Source organism: Mixophyes fleayi, chromosome 1 (genome assembly GCF_038048845.1).
Source record: "Mixophyes fleayi isolate aMixFle1 chromosome 1, aMixFle1.hap1, whole genome shotgun sequence".
Classification (NCBI taxonomy): Eukaryota; Metazoa; Chordata; class Amphibia; order Anura; family Limnodynastidae; genus Mixophyes; species Mixophyes fleayi.
Window position 1 is genome coordinate 226,132,192 of NC_134402.1, and position 19,791 is coordinate 226,151,982.

The following is a 19,791-nucleotide window of genomic DNA, read 5'->3' on the forward strand; positions in this document are numbered from 1 at the left end:
ATAGCGCTATTGTGTGCTGCAGGGTAGATTGCACTACAACTGATTATAGATTGGCAGGAATTAGTTGGAAGGGATTGCATACTAGCAACTATAATTCTAAAATAGCATTTCTGCTATACTTTACATGTTACGCTACTGAATGTGCTGCAGGGTAGTTTCCATTTCAACTGATTGTTGATTTGCAGGATTTAGTCAGAAGGAATTACATACCAGCGTTTGTGATTTATAAGAGGCAATTGGGATATTTTGCTCCAACCTCTATCTGCTAGCTGGACATTACCAGCCTGTATAGCCTGTTATTTAACAGACATTATATTAGAGACATAACTGCTTATTATGGCGTATGTTTTTCTTTATTTATTATCTGACTTATTCATATTAATCACACTATTATACCTCTGTACCATATAACTTATAGTGGGATTATATAGGTACTATATTGAGTGTATCCAGCTTTTTATTTATATCCATGGGATTTTAATTGCTATATTTTAGTATATTTGGCTTTTAAGGTACTACTTAATAAAAGTTATGTTTTATAGGATGGTAATTATCGATATTATCTATTAGAAGATTTAGTGCACCTTATACCAGAAACTTTGCTTTTTTTCTCCTTTTTGTTCAGATTACATCTGGAGTTTCAAGGTTGCACCCCAATTACCAATCAAGAGATCCTATTTAGGAGATATTTATAGGGATATGTGTATTACTATTGGGTAAAATCTTATAGTCAGTGCGGTGATCCAAACTCTACTCTGTACTCCCAAATGGCAAGGAGAAAAAAGGCATAGGGGGCAGGCAGTGAAAGGGGGCAGTTCTCTAATGGAATATTCATATTCAAGCCAATACACCTTTTTTCGTGTCAAGAAGCAGAGGACATTACTACAATAGACTTTTTTACCTTTTGATTGCTATGAGCACAGCTTCCCGATAGCTGTTGTCCCCCCCCCCCCCCCCCCCCTTAATCACTGCCGTCTTACAATACTGCAAGCATATATTTCTTTTGTGCTTTTAGCTTTATACCCAAATCTTACATCTTTAACACTTTTCTATTTAGGACGAACTGCCTAGTACCTTCCATATACCTCTATTTAAATACTTATTGTATTTGTTCATTGCTGATAACTGGCTAGTCACTTCACCTCAATATATATTCGTTGCGACAAAAGTTCAGTCAGTTTCCCTATACTAACCCTGAACCCTCTAACCAGCTTGCAGCAGAGATTATTCATCTCTATTACAAAAGCAATCCCATTTTATATGCCCCTCATTCATTACTCTTATTGTACATGCACCTACCATTCTTGTTCCCATCTTGTTCTTTTACATGTTCTCCTTCTATACACATCACTGTTCTCATGGAAGGCTTGATAACTTTTGTCTTGAGGGTCAAGTATATGGCCAACTGCACCACTCTCATTCCACATGGGACACAAAGCTGAACATGAACTAGAAATCATTAATAAAACGTAATAATAATAATTATTATAGTAGTAATAATAATAATTGTAGAAGATTACTGATCTTTACAGAATTAGTGTGCCATTTGTGAAATCTGTCAGAGTACATATGTGCTTCTGATTGGTATAAGTGCAGCTGGAAACTATTCCTGTGCCAGCCCTCGTTTTCAAAAATCAGAGTGTCCATGGGCTCAGGGCCGTAACTAAACATTTGTGAGTCCCATAGCAAAGTTTTGTAAGAGTCCCCATGTACTGCTGATTGGTGAAAAAACTTCCATAAACACATGGTGCTAGATTTACTAAGCTGCGGGTTTGAAAAAGTGGGGATGTTGCCTATAGCAACCAATCCGATTCTAGCTATCATTTATTTAGTGCTTTCTACAAAATGACAGCTAGAATCTGATTGGTTGCTATAGGCAACTTCCCCACTTTTTCAAACCCGCAGCTTAGTAAATCTAGCCCATGGCCTTTAAAAGGCAAGGTGGGCCCCTTAGCAGATGCATCCCTTGCACCTATAGTAGTTATGTTTTGCATAGGGCTATTATCCTGCTCCATGTGCTAACTTCACCTTCCTTGTCTTCTAAATGCACCATTCAAACTTTAAGGCTCTTGGCCCAATCACTTTGTTTGCTTTTTGTTTTTTTGTTTTTGCATGCTGCTCCAATTTTGCTCCCACTGATTTTCTTTTCATGTGCCCTTCACTCTGTATCTCTCCTGCTCCATGACTATATATACACTGCTACTATTGCATTCATCACCCTATTAATTGACTATTTTTCATAATTATTCCATTACATAACACCTGTAGTCTGTAACAGTCCTCTCCCCATCACTAATCTTGTAAGTGTACTTTTTAATTGATGCTGCTTCTGCCCAATCATTGTATTTTGTTGCACAACTCCCTAACAAGGGCAGAGGGGGGCACGACAATGCCATGTCACCCCCAATTCCAGGATTGAGCATGCTCAGAAGAGGCCCTTGTGGTGCTGTTTTGAGAGCAGAGACGGACCTGGGTGGCTGAGCGCCTACGCACAATTTTGTGTGGGTCCCCCTCATGCTTATAAAACTGCTTTGACCTGTTAAGGCATAGATTCCACAAGACCTATGAAGATGACCTGTGGTATCTGGAAGCAACAGATTCTTTAAGTCCTGTAAATTGTGAGGTGGTGCCTCCATGGCTCTGACTTGTTTTTCCAGCACATCCCACAGATGCTCAATTTGGATTGAGATCTGGGGAATTTGGAGGCCAAGTCAACACCTTGAACTTTGTCCTGTTCCTCAAAACCTACCTGAACAACTCTTGCAGTGTGGCAGGGCACATTATCCTACTAAAAGAGGCCACTGCCATCAGGGAATACCGTTGCCATGTAGGGGTGTACTTAGTCTGAAACAATGTTTAGGTAGGTGGTAGGCGTCAAAGTAACATCCACATGAATGCCAGGACCCAAGGTTTCCCAGAAGAACATTGCCCAGAGCATCACCCAGCCTCTGCTGGCTTGCCTTCCTTTCATAGTGCATCCTGGTACCATCTCTTCCCAAGGTAAACTATGCACAGGCACCCAGCCGTCCACATGATGTAAAAGAAAATAACTGATTATTCACCAAGTTACCAATGGTTTTATCAAGTGAACTCGGTTTGTGCTAGTACCCCCCAAACAGTGTTCCTAATTCATACTGGCATATATGTCTGATGTATAATAATTGACCCATGACATATCTCAACTTACTAGCCCATAGTGAATCTACAGTAATTGAGTATCTTCCTGTATAATGGGACTAATATGCTCATATTTCATTACACATGCTGTTTATTGAATGCAAAATGTTTCTATTGTGCTCTGAAGAAAATATATTTAACTTCTAAAAAGTTCTTGACTAGATTGGTGCAAAAGGTACCCGCCCAGGGCCATAAACTCATTCATCCTATCCACCACACCTCTTCCAGTAAGGTTACAAGAAAGGGCAGGGGAACAGACAGGGTAAAGAAATGTTTCAAAATTAGTGCATGATGAGAAAATTGTTCATTTCCTGGAGATCAATGTTGCTATTGAGGTTCTTTATCCATATCTGTTACATTTTTCAGCTTGGACAAGCCGCAGATAAAAAAAGAATACAGAAAACTCACTTAATTTTTTTTATTTTAAGAAACCGGTTTGCATATTTGTACAATACTGTCATTTTATTATCTTGTATTGCCTTAAGCAATGTGACATTTTTATCATAGTAAACTCCATTTAACAACATTGTCTGCTTTTGTGTTTTTAAAGGATTCATGTGCAAAATAGTTTTTGTTAGAGCGCTACATAACTGAAATTGTGTGTATATATGTGTGTGTGTGTTAGAGATATATATATATATATATATATATATATATATATATATATGTAAATGCTTAGTGGCGTGTGTTAGTCTGTGTGTGTGGAAAAAATAAAACCAAGCTGCAGCGCCACCTATTGGGCGGAGTTATACACTGACCTACTAAATTCTGTGGAAAACAAAATTCAGAAAGGGCTGAAATTTTGTATACTAAGATGTTTTTAATTTGTTAATTGTTAAAAGTGTTTATAAAGATTTAAAAAAATATATATATATTTCTTGAAGGAGAAGTGACAGTTGGGAGTGGTTGGTGGTTGCCGGGGGTGACAGTGGGGAGTGGTTGGTGGTTGCCAGGGGTGACAAAGTGAGAGGAGTGTGATACTCAGGACCGCTGAGAGAGATCCCTGTGTCTGGATAGACATCTGGATAGATGTGGCGATGAAAATGAAGGATGAGGTGATGGAGAAGAATGATGAGGTGGTGACATGTTAAAAATATAATATATATATATATATATAATTTTAGTATTGCTTGTCTTTGGGTTAAACCAGTGGTCGCAAATTATTTTTCAGTTTGCGGTACCCATAGAGCCTCCATAATTTTTTCAAGGCACCCCTCCAAAATAATTACAGAACAGTACGGTTTTAGATGTAGTGAAAATAACGTAAAAAGTATTTAGGTCAGGAGAGAAATATTTAGTAAGTTTGCAAAAATAATACACACAAATCCAAGGGAAAAGAATATATATTTTTATTTTATTTTTTTTCAATTATAATTCTGTCAGAGTATTTTACAGCTAATACTAAGAGGAATAAGCAAAAAAAATAAAACGCGTACAAAAATAATCACACTGTGCCCCTTCACGATCACACTGTGCCCTTCTTTGTCCTTTTGCCTTTCCATTGCGGTTTCCTATCACCATTTCCCCTCCCCTTTACTTACCATACTTGGCTTTCTTTCTTCTATGTCTTCTGTCTTCTCTTCTGTCATCTTACCGATCGGGCAGGCACCTGAGACCCAGCATCCTCCTCTCTCCCACCGCTTCTCACTGAATATGTTGGACGTGATGATGTCACGCCCGACATTCAGTGAGGAGGGAGGAGGATGCTGGGTCTCGTGCCGCCGGATTTGTAAGTTGTTTTTGTTTTGATTGGTTTTTTTTTTTGGGGGGGGGGGAAATTCCCCCTTCTTCCTGGCCACGGCAACCCTGTGACAGTGCCGCGGCACCGCTGAGAGCCGTGGCCCACACTTTTAAACTGTAAGTCCTGGAGTTCATATTGTGCAATCACTGGAAGTAGTTTGTAATGTGAATTTAGAAATGTGGTTTATTGCTGGAGAATTAAGTTAATATGGCATTAATGTAATTCCATGCTTTCAAGATGGCTGCCATTGTAAGTTGTGTGAGGTATATAATTTGCTGTGATGCTAGACTTTTCCATCTGAGTGGAATGTGGATAGTGAATAATGGCTGAATAAATGGTAGAATGCTGGATAGATGGAGTTTTATAGTATGAGAATATTTTTGTGGAATGTATGTTTGGAAGTTTCAAAAGGTGTCTTTTGAATGGAGTCTCTCTCTCTCCACGCCACAGCTTCCTCCCCCTCCCCACCCACTAGAGAGGCGGGGGGCAATATATTACCTGGTGGATGGCCCCTCCTCTGGTAACAGTGACAATACTTCTCATGGCCGCAGATTATATGATCTGTTCGCCTCTGTCCCTTCCCCAATGTGTGTTCACCTTCTCTGTCCCCCATGCCTGTTCATCTCTGACATGGTCTCATATTGGAGGCACACCACATAACTGGCATGCCTGTACATGTGTGCAGGCTGCAAGGGAGTCAAGCAGAAGAGTCTCCAACACAATGCCGATGAAAGAAGGTAACTGGGAGGGAAGAGGAGTTCTTAGTGTAATGGGGGTGGGAAGTGAGCTAATTAGTTAATGGTGGAGTGTGGTTGGGGCTAACTAATTGTGGGTGCTATTTATTTGTGTAGTGATTGTGGGGTTATTTTAACAGTGGGTGCCACGAATCTAGCAGATAATGTGGATTCACTTTCCTCAACCTGAATTGGCACTGGCAGTAACAGAGGTGCCGAGACTAACAAACCCTCTGTTTTTCGCCAGAGACCCACGCAAGGAAGTTTGGAATTTGCTGGTGTGTATTTAGGTCGCAGCCCTCTGCACTGCCGCCAAGTGAGAAGCGCTGGTATCAACAGCAAGAAAGGTCTGGTCAATGTAGCTGGGACTAGTACATAGACTGACTACAGGGTGTCAAATCAGCAACAAGAAGGAGTGTCGGATCAAACCGGGTCGGCAACAATCGGGTATAAACGGTACCAAATGATAGTCAGTAAAGAGGTCAGAATATCCAGCAATTGGGCCAATAAGGACAGGAACATTGGAGTAAGGATATGGAGGCTAATATTCTGGTAGTGGCCTGTGCACAGAGCAGGTTTAAATGGCTGAGCTGATGAATAGGGTGGGTCACAGGTCAGAACACATGACCACAGTACCAGAGTTGCTCTCAATGGGCCATGTGCCTTCTGTTGTACAGAGTAGGACTGTGGCACAGGCTCCTCTACCTGAAGCTGAGGGAAGAGTAGAGCAACCTGACTTGTGGCTATATATATATATATATCAGTCATGGCCAAAAGTTTTGAGACTGACACAAATATTCGTTTTCACAAAGTGTGCTGCTTCAGTGGTTTTAGACTTTTTTGTCAGATGTTGCTATGGCATACTGAAGTAAAATTACAAGCATTTCATAAGTGTCAACGGCTTTTATTGACAATTACATTAAATTTATGCAGAGTGTCAATATTTGCAGTGTTGATCCTTCTTTTTGAAGCCCTCTGCAATTCGCCCTGGCATGCTGTCAATCAACTTCTGGGCCACATATTGACTGATGGAGTTTGTCAGAATTTGTGAGTTTTTGTTTGTCCACCAGCCTCTTGAGGATTTACTGCAAGTTCTCAATGGGATTAAGGTCTGGGGAATTTCCTGGCCATGGACCCAAAATGTTTTGATCCCTGAGCCACTTAGTTATCACTTTTGCCTTATGGCAAGGTGCTCCATCATGCTGGGGAAGGCATTTTTCGTCACCAAACTGTTCTTGGATGGTTGGGAGAAGTTGCTCTTGGGGGGATGTTTTGGTACCATTCTTTATTCATGGCTGTGTTCTTAGGTAAATTTGTGCGTGAGCCCACTCCCTTGGCTGAGAAGCATCCCCACACATGAATGGTTTCAGGATGCTTTACTGTTGGCATGACACAGGATTGATTGTAGCGCTCACCTTTCTTTCTCCAGACAAGCATTTTTCCAGATGCCCCAAACAATCTGAAATGGGATTCATCAGAGAAAATTACTTTACCCCAGTCCTCAGCAGTCCAATCCCCCTGTACCTTTTGCAGAAAATCAGTCTGTCCCTGATATTTTTCCTGGAGAGAAGTGTCTTCTTTGCTGACCTTTTTGACACCAGGCAATTCTCCAAAAGTCTTCGCCTCACTCTGTGTGCACAGATTTTTTTCACACCTGCCTCATGCCATTCCTGAGCAAGCTCTGCACTGGTGGTGCCGTGATCCCGCAGCTGAATCAACTTTAGGAGACAGTCCTGGCGCTTGCTGGAAGTTCTTTGGTGCCCTGAAGCTGCCTTCACAACTATTGCACCTCTCTCGGAGTTCTTGATGATCCGATTAAATGGTTGATTTAGGTGCAATCTTACTAGCAACAATATCCTTGCCTGTGAAGCCCTTTTTGTAGTAATGACTGCACGTGTTTTCTTGCAGGTAATCATAGTTAACAGAGGAAGAACAATGATTTCAAGCACTACCCTCCTTTTTAAAAGCTTCCAATCTGTTATTCTAACTCCATCTGCATGATGGTGATCCCCAGGCTTGTCCTCATCAACAATCTTGCCTGTATTAACGAGCGAATCACTGACCTGATGTCAGCTGGTCTTTTGGTGGTAGGGCTGAAATGCAGTGAAAATGTTGTTTTTGGGATAAAGTTCATTGTCATGGCAAAGAGGGATTTTGAAATTAATTGCAATTCATCTGATCACTCTTCATGACATGCTGGAGTATATGCAAATTGCCATCATAAAAACTGAGGCAGCAGACTTTGAAAAATAATATTTGTGTCATTCTCAAAACTTTTTGCCATGACTGTACATCCTAATGAATATCTCCAGGTCTTTGTTCACCCTCGCTGTTTGCTGATTTGACTGTACGTGATATGCAGTGGAAAAAAAATCAATTGTATGTCTAGCGGTCACCATGTAATCTGAATATTTCTTTGACAAAAAGATCACCTAGAACAGTAGTGAAAGGAAAGAAGGATGACATATATCTGATTGACAGAGAGTGGGTGCAGATGTAAATGCTTGTTTTAGTGCGCAAAACGTTTCAGTGGAATCAAAGCGGTAATAGGTGCTACTACTTAGGAATAATCTTTAATGAACTGATGCTAGTAGTTTGTGAACTCTAAAAAGCGTTGCATGGCCTAAAGACTTGTGGGTTGTGGCCATTTCTGGATAGCATAGAAACAATATCCCCTAGGAAGGGTAGTTGTTCAAATATACAATTTTCTAATTCGCAGATATTGAGCAGGAATTCAGTTCAATACTTATGCCACATGTTTCCTTTTGAGTCTTGATTTTGGTGGAGAAAACGAAGATGTCATTGAGATATTTTAAGACAAACTGATATAAAACATCGGAAGATTTCCTTTACAAAATGTTGAAACACTGCCGAAGCATTGCATAACACAAATTCCATCACAAGATATTTATATTCCCTGGTTTTCAATATGATCTTCCACTCATCTTCTTTTTAATGTAAATTAGATTGTAGGGACGTCGAAGGTTTAACTTAGAAAAAATAATGGAAGCACTTTTGATGCAGTCCATTAACGCCGATATAAGGGGCGGTGGATATCTATTCTTGACCCTAATGGCATTTAGGCCTCTGTAATTTATTCAGGAATGCAAACCCCTGTCCTTTTTCTTGTCAAAGCAAAACCTAGCTCCTGCAGGAGAAGTGGATTTGCGAATAAAACCTCTCTCCAAATTTTCTTGGATGTAATCAGACATGGTTTCGTTTCTGGTAAGAACAGAGGGTACACACAGCCCTGAGGAGGATTGTGCCATTAGAGATCAACTGCACAGTCCCCATCCTGGTGAGGAGGTAACTCATCTGCTTTGTGTTTGTTGAAAACATCAGAGAAAGGGCTGTACCGAGGACAAGAGAACATGCACTGAAACTGGAGGGAAGTAGGTTCAGAAGAAATTTGAGGAAAAACTACTTAACAGAAAGGATAGTGGGTAAGTGGAATAGTCTCCAATCAGATGTAGAGCAATTAAAACATGCATGGGATAGACAAGGAAATTCTTACAAAGAATTAAGGATCAAGTAGAGTTTGAGGTTACCATAGGTTAAATATTGGACAGACAAGATGGGCTAGATGTCAAATTCTGTGTTACTATGAGGAGATATACAAAGTTCCATCGATATAGAAGATACTGGCACATGAAACCTAGGTTGAATCATATGTAAACACTTTGAATAACAACCAGGTCCTCAGGCTAAAACTTACGCAGAATGCCAATCTATAATGGGAGAATGCAATTGCAGCCAGAGAAGACTGTGAATGATGGCCACAGGAATGACATAGAAAGATAAACACTCCTTGTGCAGAACCACATGTATGGTTAGGGGAGCAGTGCGCTGATGAATTGTGCCTTGTGCAATCTAACTGCCATCAATAGTTTAGATTAAAAGGTGCATGTCTGGATTAAAGCTTAAGTTTTATTCTTGTATATAAAACAAGTGAAAGTGTTCAAACAATAGTGAAAATAAAACTGCTGTCTGCATCATTTGATATCTGCTGTATAATATAAAGAGAGCTATTGCTTTGTTAATTTCAATGTTATAAGCTCCTCCTACACCAAGTTCAAAGAGTCATACTATATAAATTTAGGTGGATAACATTATACATTTTTACACCTTGTCTCAATATTTGCTTGTATGCAGTCTATTCTCAACCTTATCTCTCTCTCTCTCCTTCCCCTTCCCAAAGGCTCTCAATTATAACGGTATATAACGCCACAAATCGTAGCAAGACTATGGGGGTGATTTGCTATCTACCTAACCAAGACTCCAAGCTGGCTGTGGATTTAATGGAGCAATTGTAGACGAGCAGCTTCTATATTCTAATAGGATCTGGTGCAGACAGCGAGAACGCCAACGTGTATTTCGCTAAGTCTGCTTAGTCAATGGCCAGCTGAGGGACAGGTTTGACATTTCTTATATAGTCTGAAAGACGAGCCTCCCGTCAGGTGACGATGGTGTTGGTCAGTCAAATTTAGGCTGTATAATTTTGATTGACATTGTTCTCATTCAATGTGGGGTATGCACATCTGAAGTCCCGCTTACCGATATTTACAATTGGTCCAATATCGTTCATGTATAATTTAATATGGGGCGTATCTTGATACACGTATTCATTATACAGTACTTGATTATACAGAGGATACATTATGCTAGATGAAATATTTTAAAAATAAATATATTTACACTCTTAAAGCTAATGGGTACTTCATTTGTTACTATATTTAAGTTGATAGTTATTGTTCAGCCTTATGTATTAGTGTTCTGTCTATCACTTAGATCGTATAGTATACAATAGCTGTCATTTGTAATTGTGTGCTTTATATAAATCTGATAAACTACTTATTAAGAATCTAATAGAGTTACTTAATGCATCCTTTTAAAGGTGAATATGTACTTCTTTGATTAATATCAATAAGTAAACGTGATAAGGGTAAAGAATTATGGTGATTAGGGAAGTGTAACATATAAAAGTTCCATAAAACTCTAATCTAGACATGCTCCTTTTGATCTAAACTATATACTCAATGAGGAATTGACAGTGCACCTATCTTAAAGAACTTCTTTTGTCTATTGGTGTATCAATTAAGTTTTTAAGGTGGCAGATATATTTTCAAAACATTAAGATTGTGATGTAGATACAATATATTTTAAATTACAATAAAGGGGTTATCAGCTCCCAGCATTTGGTGCAACAGTCTTTCTTCCTTCTTTAATGCCATTAATAGTTGTCAGAGTGGAGTTTTCAAAGAGTGAAAGGGAAGAGCCAGCTTAGTGACTAGGGAAGCTAAAATGATATTTCCAGCTGTCGTTGAGTCCAGAAAGGCAGACAATGTGACTGACCCTGTGTGTAAATTCAAAGTCACTGTAGTACCCATGTACCTAACCTGGTCTCTATGGTACCAGTTAGGCCCTGGAGTTTCCCGAACAACTGGGACAGGATCCAAGTGCGTCCAGGCTCTGCACAATATACACACAGGTTATATTTGAACTTTCTCTCATTCTTCTGGTGTAAGACGAAATCAGCCCAACTGCATAGGTGCAGAGTGTTATAAGGTCATCCAGGGAAGACGGGAGCTCTTGAAAAGTCAGCTCGTCTTGTACACTTTCAGACAATTTTAGCTAGAATGCTGCCATTAGAGCTTCATTATTTAACTGCGGTCCGGAACTGAACCGCATACTGGCCTACTTTGTCAAAACCTTGATGCAGGCGAAGAATTCCCAAGGCAGATGAAGAGACACAACCAGGTTTATCAAAGATTCTTCTAAATAATTCTAAAAAAATAGCTGTAACTGCAGAAGCAAAGTATTGTGCTCAGAGAGCGGGGAGGTCCAGGCAAGTTCTTGACCAAACGTGGGGATATAATATAGGCTCTCTTTGCTTTTTCGGAAGGGAATTTCCCCCAGAAGGAGTGCAAATTGTATAGCACACTGGTTCAGAAAGCATCTGCAGACCTTGGGATTAGAGATGTCCAGGCTCGGTTCCCTGAGACCCGAACACACCCGAACTTAGCAGATCTGAGGCTTGGATCGGTACTTTTGCGCGCCCTCAGAATTTAAAACGAGGCAAAACGTCACCGTTACGTCATTGGATCTTGCGAGTTTTGGATTCTATAAGTACCACCATCAATGGCGATCCAGCAGCATTTCACAGAGGGACACAAAAGGGGTAGCACAGTTCTTGGCAGTCTCTAGTGCATGTGGGCAGCATTATAGGTAGAAAAGAAAGAGAAGGGGTAGCAGTGTTCTTCAAAGTCTCCAGTGACATTCAGGAGAGCTCCATTGCTAATTATCATTGCTGAAATAGAAATAATAGGTCTGGCAGGCTTGGTGTTCTAAATCTGCAGTCACATTGTACTGTGTTATATGCTAGTTCTGCAACTGTCACTGAGGCATCTTATTGTAAGGTCAGTCATGACTAAGCAAGACCTTGTCATTCGGACTCCAAAAGTGGTGTCTAATACTTTTATGTGTAAAAGCCGAACTGAAAGAAAACAGTAAGGCATTAGAGGAAAATGTATGGTCAGATTCAGAAATGGCACAAATCCCTGAGGCGAGCCTATCCCAGAGTGCTTTGTGTAATCCTGACCTGTCTGATAGTGTACCCATAAAGAAGGCCTCTTTCAGCATTTCTGCAGATGTGTGCATCAACAGCCCAAATGTAGCCGGTGATACACAAATTGAGGATGCCACTTTGGAATTGCAACAGGATGAGGGGGATATTTGTGTAGCTGACGAGGGTGTTGATGAGGATGATGTTGTTTGTGTAAGTCCTGCACCAGTGGAAGCAGTTCTTGCACGTGATAAGAAGAAGGCCATTTTCATGCCTGGGCATAAGACCAAAAAATCCACCTCTTATGTGTGGAATTATTTTTACCCAAATCCTGACAACAGTTGTCTACCCATTTGTAGTGTTTGTAAAGCCACAGTTAGTAGAGTTAGGGACCTTAACCATCTTGGAACCTCATCCATGTTACGCCATTTGAAGCGAGTTCATGGCAAGCTGTTGGGAAAATCAGAAACTTATGCTAAAAAAAATAACAATAGTCCATCATCAGCTAGGTTCCTTCTCTCAGCTAGATCCCAACACCTGCAATCTACACCCACAACACCGTCCTCATCTATATCCTCAGTAGCGATCGGAGTTAGTCATGCATTCGAATTGCTAAGGCTAGATGACTCCTCCACTATCCTGGGTTCCTCAGCAGAATTCTTGAGCGTTCGTCTTGCTGCTGCTGCTGCTGGGGGTGAATCTTTATCCCACAAGCAAATCAAGAAGAAGACTACTAGTAGTTTACAACAATTGACTGTTAAAAAATCCTTTGCTGTATCAAATTGCAAGATTACAATCATGAAATACTAGCACAAAGAAAGAATGATACACTCACAAACTATGTATAAGAAAAAGATTTAATAATTAATATGACAATTAAAATACTTAGCTTCAATAGGTTGTTAGACATATACATGTAATTCCTCGGATTTTCAGCATGAAGACCCCACATTCAACAAGCGAGTTGAATCATGCATCCTAGAATACTTTGATGTAGGAGATCTGGCACAGCCTTCCTGACTCACCAGCGAGGTCTCAAGAAGGTCTGAACAATGCCATCTTATATAATCCTTTTCCTTACACTAAAGTGAATGCTGATGCAATATGGCCAGTTGATGACAGTATCATTCTGAGTAAAACAGCTAAGTTTGCAAACTGAGCAATTATATCCATATATTGCTTAACAACAAACATTACAACAAATACTTAAGAATACACAAATACTCTCTGTATGTTGTAAAACCAACATTACCTTAAGTTGGTAAATAACCATTGTTTGAGCTGGATTGAAGGACATTGTCCACTGTACTGGGTTTAGGGAAAACATGGCCATAAAAGACAAGTAAATAATTTGCTGAAACATCACAGACTTAGTATTTGTTCATAAAGAGACACATAGAAATCAATGATAGAATCCATCTTGTTTCATAATAAAAGGAAAATACTATACTGATACACTTTGCAAAAGGAAGCAATTATGAATGCTGTTACCCAGTCGCAAAACGGATCACAGACGTCATGGTGACTATACTAGTATTAGATCTGCGTCCAATATCCACTATTAATTCAGCTGGTTTTAGACAGTTACTTAAGGTCTTGTGTCCCCATTACTAAATTCCATCATGACACCATTTTACTAGAAAATGAGAACCTTCTACCAGAAGGTTCATAAAAATGTAATTATTGGGTTACAAAATGCCATTCTACCCACTGTACACTTAACCACAGCGCTCATCGCCATATATTAACTGTAGAATTACCACAGTTATCCAAGGAACGGGTGGAGCGATCAAATGAACCATAACTGATTTCATCATCCAAGGACAATTCCATCTTGCACCACTTTGTTTTTACTGACACCGCGTGTGGCAATGTTTCCTAGATGTGCTAGGAACTGCTGTGTGTTTGAGTCATTGCTCTGTCGCTTAGCATCCAGCCAGGTTGCTCCTCTGTCCGGACAGATAATTAACAGCTGCACAAAGGTTCCTCTTTGAGGCAGTTCACAAACAGCAGCTCCGAGTATAAGATATCAGCAATACTGAAGTCCCTATTGAAGAGGAGTTGGTGCGCACCACGGAAGAAGCTCAGTTTGTTTTTCATCGGTAGCCGGTAATACGGTAAAGCATGTGAATAGAAGATTTTCACTTTGCTCCCGGTTTTGGGTGTGTCTACAGACGGTTTATTACCATTCCATTGTGTGTATCCTTGGTGGCAGCACAGTGGCCTAATGGTTGGCACTTCTGCCTCACAGCACTGGGGTCATGAGTTCAATTCCCGACCATGGCCTTATCTGTGTGGAGTTTGTATGTTCTCCCTTTGTTTGCGTGGGTTTCCTCCCACACTCCAAAAAACATACTGGTAGGTTAATTGGCTGCTATCAAAATTGACCCTAGTCTCCCTGTCTGTGTTTGTTTGTGTGTGTGTGTCTGTATAAGGGAATTTAGACTGTAAGCTCCAATGGAGCAGGGACTGATGTGAATGAGTTCTCTGTACAGTGCTGCGGAATTAGTGGCACTATATAAATAAATGATGATGATGATGATGGTTAAGTTTCTGGGTGTGTGTGTGGACATCATACTCCACCCACGCTCGGTCCTCCCGATGATGGCAGGAAAGAAAGAACTTGTTGCCATATTCATACACAATTTCACCTGCTAAGGATTTTTTACACTGGATGAAAAAGATGCCACTTCAATTGATAAACTATTTTTGAAAAAGTTACCAGTAATAGTATTTCTATTATTCTGGATGGTTGATAATGCAACACTGACTCCATTAGGGCATTTTTGCCTATACTATTTTATATGGCGTTTGTTTTTAGTATGTTTATTTGATATATTATAGGTGTTTTTATGTTTAATAAAATTGTTCATTCTTTATTGGTTTGATTAATTATGATATAGGTGCCATCTGCGCAGTTCATTTTTTTTTTTTGTTGTTGTTTGTAATGGAGGATTAACACTATCTCTGATGAACCGCTATACTTGATACCTTTTCTGATATTGTTTTATTTTATTTTGATCCTGCACGTGTATTTATTTTTAGCACCCGAGATTAAGTAGTGTTAAATTTGAAAACTGAACTACATAAAATATAGCCAGCCATCACATGATCTCTGTGACGAAACACTTCAGTCTCCTTATGCCAGCACCACACTGAGCGATTCATAAGTCTATTCAGTTGTCAAAACTCCATCCTAGGCCAGGATATAGCTCACCCCATGAGGTGTTTGAAGTGGACACAGGTGACACTGCTATCTTCTAACACTGGGATGTGCAGAGCTACCGTATAACCACACAATAGACCCTTTGACTTCACATTTTACACTTTAGTAGCTCAATTTATCAATGGATGGGGGGAGGGGTGTATTTCATACTTACCAACCTTTGGTAAGTTAATTCCAGGAGATCCCAGGCAGGGGGGCGTAGTTGGAGGGTGGGATGCGGCAATTCACTGCATTTTGGCTCTGCCTCCCGCGACAAAAACGGCGAAGCCAAAATGACGTGATTCACATCGAATCACGTCATTTTGAGGAGCAAAATGCCATATCTGGGATATTTGCCTGCTTGCCCGGGAGACCAACCCGAATTTCGGGAGTCTCCCGGACATTCCGGGAGAGTTGGCAAATATGGTGTATTTTAAAAATATATATATATTTATATATATATTTTCATATTTCTGTAACCCCCTGTCACTGTGTGTAGTATGAGGTGCAAAGGGTACACAGTGCACCTCCTTCTCAAGCCCTGGCTAGCTGATGGGCATGGGTGTAAATGATCAGGGGGTCCCTGCACATGCAGGTGTTTCTCTATAGTTAGTGGGACACAGGTAATGTCACTTTGTGATGCAGTGTAAAAGTCACAATAATTTGGGCGCCAGACCATCTCTATAACAAACTGAACTTTTATTTACACTCTTCCTCCAGCACGATAATCATAATGGTTGCAGAATATATACATCTCCTTACTCTCTCCAGCACAGTTCTTAATGAGCAATACGAATATGGTTGCAAATATCTTATCACTCCTCCTGCACAGTTCTTAATGTTATCCAGATGTTATGTAACATAAATCATTGGTCTCTCTTACACTCCATACTCACTGCAGATACCCTTTCTGCAGGGGCACATGCATGGATGCTAATAGGCAGGCAGCCTCTCCTCCATGCAGCTCTGACACACTCTGTGTACCTCTCAACTGCAGCTCATCCCTCCTCTGCGGGGATGATGTCTCCTGTGCTCTGACACGTCACTCTGTGTACTCTCAGCCTCAGGATCTGACACTACAGCTACCAGGCCTCTTGTAGCAGCCCTCACTCCAGGGCCTCTTCCATGCAAAGTGTCCCCCTCTCTCTTGGGTTCTCTATAGTGGCATGGAGTTCTCCCCCTCATCCAGTGCACACATTCCTTGCCCTGGCTCAGTCACCATGCTCAGACTTCCAGGCAATGCTGGGGGAGCCTGGGAGCTTCCACCCCAGGTCCCCAGCTACAACTCTCCTCTTGTGTCTCCCTTCTCAGTTCCTATCCCCCCTAAATGACAGCCCCTCCTTCCTCTCACTTAGTCTCACAGGCTGGGCTGGGTTATCACCATGGTAACCAGTTTATGTAACTTTTCAGAAACTTCTATCTTACCCTCTAGGTGACCCCTCCTCTATTCACTGAGCTGCAGGGTTTTACTAACACGCCACTAGGGGGCGTTACATTTCTAAGTTGTATAAAGGATTTAACAAAGCAAGTTTCATTTCATGTGAAGTACCCACTAAGTATCTATATATTGCATTGCAGTTATATATCACATCATGCACTACTGATCCATTTCAAACGCAATGATTAATCAGGCGTTATATCAATCAGAAGACTTCAGTAGTTGTCAACAAAAGTGTTTTGCTGATAAATCTAAGTTTTTTTTGTCAGCCCCCCGCTCACTATGGCTCTTGTAGTCCATATTGCAGTCTGCCAGTGCGGCGCAGCATACGCTGGAACTACATTTCCCGTGATGCAGTTCGGCTCCTGACCCCAGTGTTCCGGATAGTTATGGCGGCGGCATAGAAGAGCACGGGGTACTGGCATGTCGGTCCTACGACTGAGTCTCCTTTACCGGTTTCTTCGGGAGAATGCAGTCCCTGGTACCGGACTGTGTTTAAGCTGCAGACGACTCCTTGACAAAGGTCAGTGTTATTTCCCATAGAAACACCTGGGCGCCTAACTTCTGACCCTTCCTTTCCTGTCACCTGGATGACTTTTAATCATAACAATGGAAAGTGTTACAGCGTGTAACTCCTCATATCCTCAGAAAATTGTTAAAGTGTCCCAGACATAGCCACTGTGCCAGTCCTACTCATACTCCTTTAAAAATGCTCTGCAGGATATGCATCAGAAGAAGTGTATCTTGCTGTGTGGCTTTATTTTCATTGTTTTGAATCAATTTAAAATAAATGTGCAGCATAGACTCCTTCCTCAATAATGCCTCTTAGCAACTGGCTTTAAAATACATGTGTTTTTATTAGCCTTGTTAACACTGAACACTGGTACAATGCATATCAATGAGTCTGATATTGGGAATCATTGTTTCCAATGTTGGTGTACTCGCGTTTATTTTTACTTGCGCTTGGATGTGCTCCGATTTTTTCCAAACTCTTTCTCCATTCAATGCAATTAAATCAAGTTAAAAGCATTAGTATCAATGTAGTGACCTTTAATGATCTCCCAAAGGCATGTAAAAACTAGTCAATGTGTGCATTTGACATAACCGTTTCATTGGCATTTATATTTATACTTGCCTTTTTCAACGAAAATCGAATGCCAGTGGATAGAAAGCCTGACGTATATGATTCCTGTTGTCTACATTCAGATAGCTTTAATGTATTGGCTTGAACATTTACCACTACAACTTCATGTAAAGTACTCCCTCTTAATATTACCATCTTAAAACACAGGACAAAGCTGGCTTTGATAGAAAAGGTGGTGATAAAAGGTGGCCTCTCATGGAACAAATACAATATATTATACTTTTGTGCAGAGTACACCTGTGTTAAGTGAGTGAGGCATAACAAAGTGGGAGCACTGTAGATTAATCTATCGCTTTAGTTTCCTTCATTACTTTTCAGCCATGTCTGTATCCCAGACTATATTTTTGTTGCACCTAAATATCACACAGTTATGCATTATATACTTAAAGGATTGCATGTACAAGCCAATAAATTAAAGCTAGAAAGACTTCTGAAGGTGTAAACACCTTGTAAGATTTTTATGGTGTGCTAAAATACCACCAAAATGTAAGTGCAAATGATTGATCTAAAACACTATATATATATATATATATATATATATATATATATATATATATATATATACTATGAGTGTTACAGCACAAAATCAAAACACACTTCAGTGGACAAACCTACCAAGGGCTTGCAATCTATTGTGATAAGATGTCTGATTATGCACCGTTTAGATTAGTTTTAGTGAGCATTATGTATAGGGCATGTAATGAATAGATGCAAAGAGATAGACTACCTGTAAGTGATAGATTGGTGTTAGGTTAGAGTGAATTACATTTCACTTACATTTTAATATTTTTTTTAAAAGTTAAATTTCATCATGTTTTGTATTTGGTAGCAGGTAGAAAGGGACATTTATGGGCTACACTATTTGCGCACCCACTTTACTTCTTTTTGTGCAGAAGTGCACTTACTTGTCTGTTGAGCTCATATTACAGTGCTTTCCCAAATCCCGGTGTTTGGAAATAATCCCTGAAAAGCCTGTGATTAAACCATTCAGTGATTAAATCTGAAAAGGTGCAGTGTGAGAACAGTACAAATGTCATGCCAAATCCAACCTCCTACTACTGTAAGACCACCCTCTTTATTCAGTTAAACATTTCAGCTTTTCTCACCACATACTGATTGATTTGTGCTCATTCTGTGCCTTAAAGCAGAGGTGCTCAAACTTAGTCCTCAACAGCTTATCATCAGGTCATGTCTTCAGGATTTCTGTCTGTAGAAACAGGTGGGATAATTACTAACTGTTAGGCTGCTGGCCTGATCACCAACCCACAGAACTAGATGACGGAGATCGGATCCTGAACTCTGAACAGGACAGACGTGTCCTGCCTGCTCTCCGCTGTAGCCCAGCTGAATCCTTCTCTGGGCTCGCAGTTTCACTCCACCGGAGATGACTTCCTAGTGCCCGTTGCAGCCTACTGCTACCTGCCCAGGATGTTTGCTACCTTCCTCTCGGGTGGCCGCTCCCCGGCCGCCACCTCCACTCTATCCCGTGGCTTGGGCCTTACCTTCCGCTGCTAAACGCACGGAACCACCCGGACTACTACTTCCACCTCGACCTCATCTGTCTCTACACGTGGCCTAATCCTGGGGAATCTTACCTGCTGTTGTGCCGCCTCCGTTCCCGCTCTGCTGACCCTGATGCCGTCCGCTGCTCTTTTCTTTCCTGTAGACGTCATCATACACGCTGCTGCTCCCACGTGCTGCTCCGACTCAGGTCCTGATGCTGTCTCTAACCTCCACGCTGCCGCGTCTGGTCTCCTCTCCGATCTGCCTGTGGTCCTGCTGTTCCTCCT

At 40.8% G+C, this 19,791-nt stretch overlaps 1 protein-coding gene across 1 annotated transcript in view; it reads left to right on the top strand.

The window, feature by feature from the left end:
- The first annotated feature begins 17,212 nt into the window (after nucleotides 1-17,212).
- POLRMT (RNA polymerase mitochondrial) overlaps nucleotides 17,213-19,791 on the top strand; it is a 57,886-nt gene continuing 55,307 nt past the window's right edge. The window contains exon 1 of the mRNA XM_075206099.1: nucleotides 17,213-17,380. Coding sequence (XP_075062200.1) covers nucleotides 17,281-17,380 — 100 coding nt within the window. The 5' untranslated portion in view covers nucleotides 17,213-17,280. The remainder of the gene's footprint in view (nucleotides 17,381-19,791) is intronic.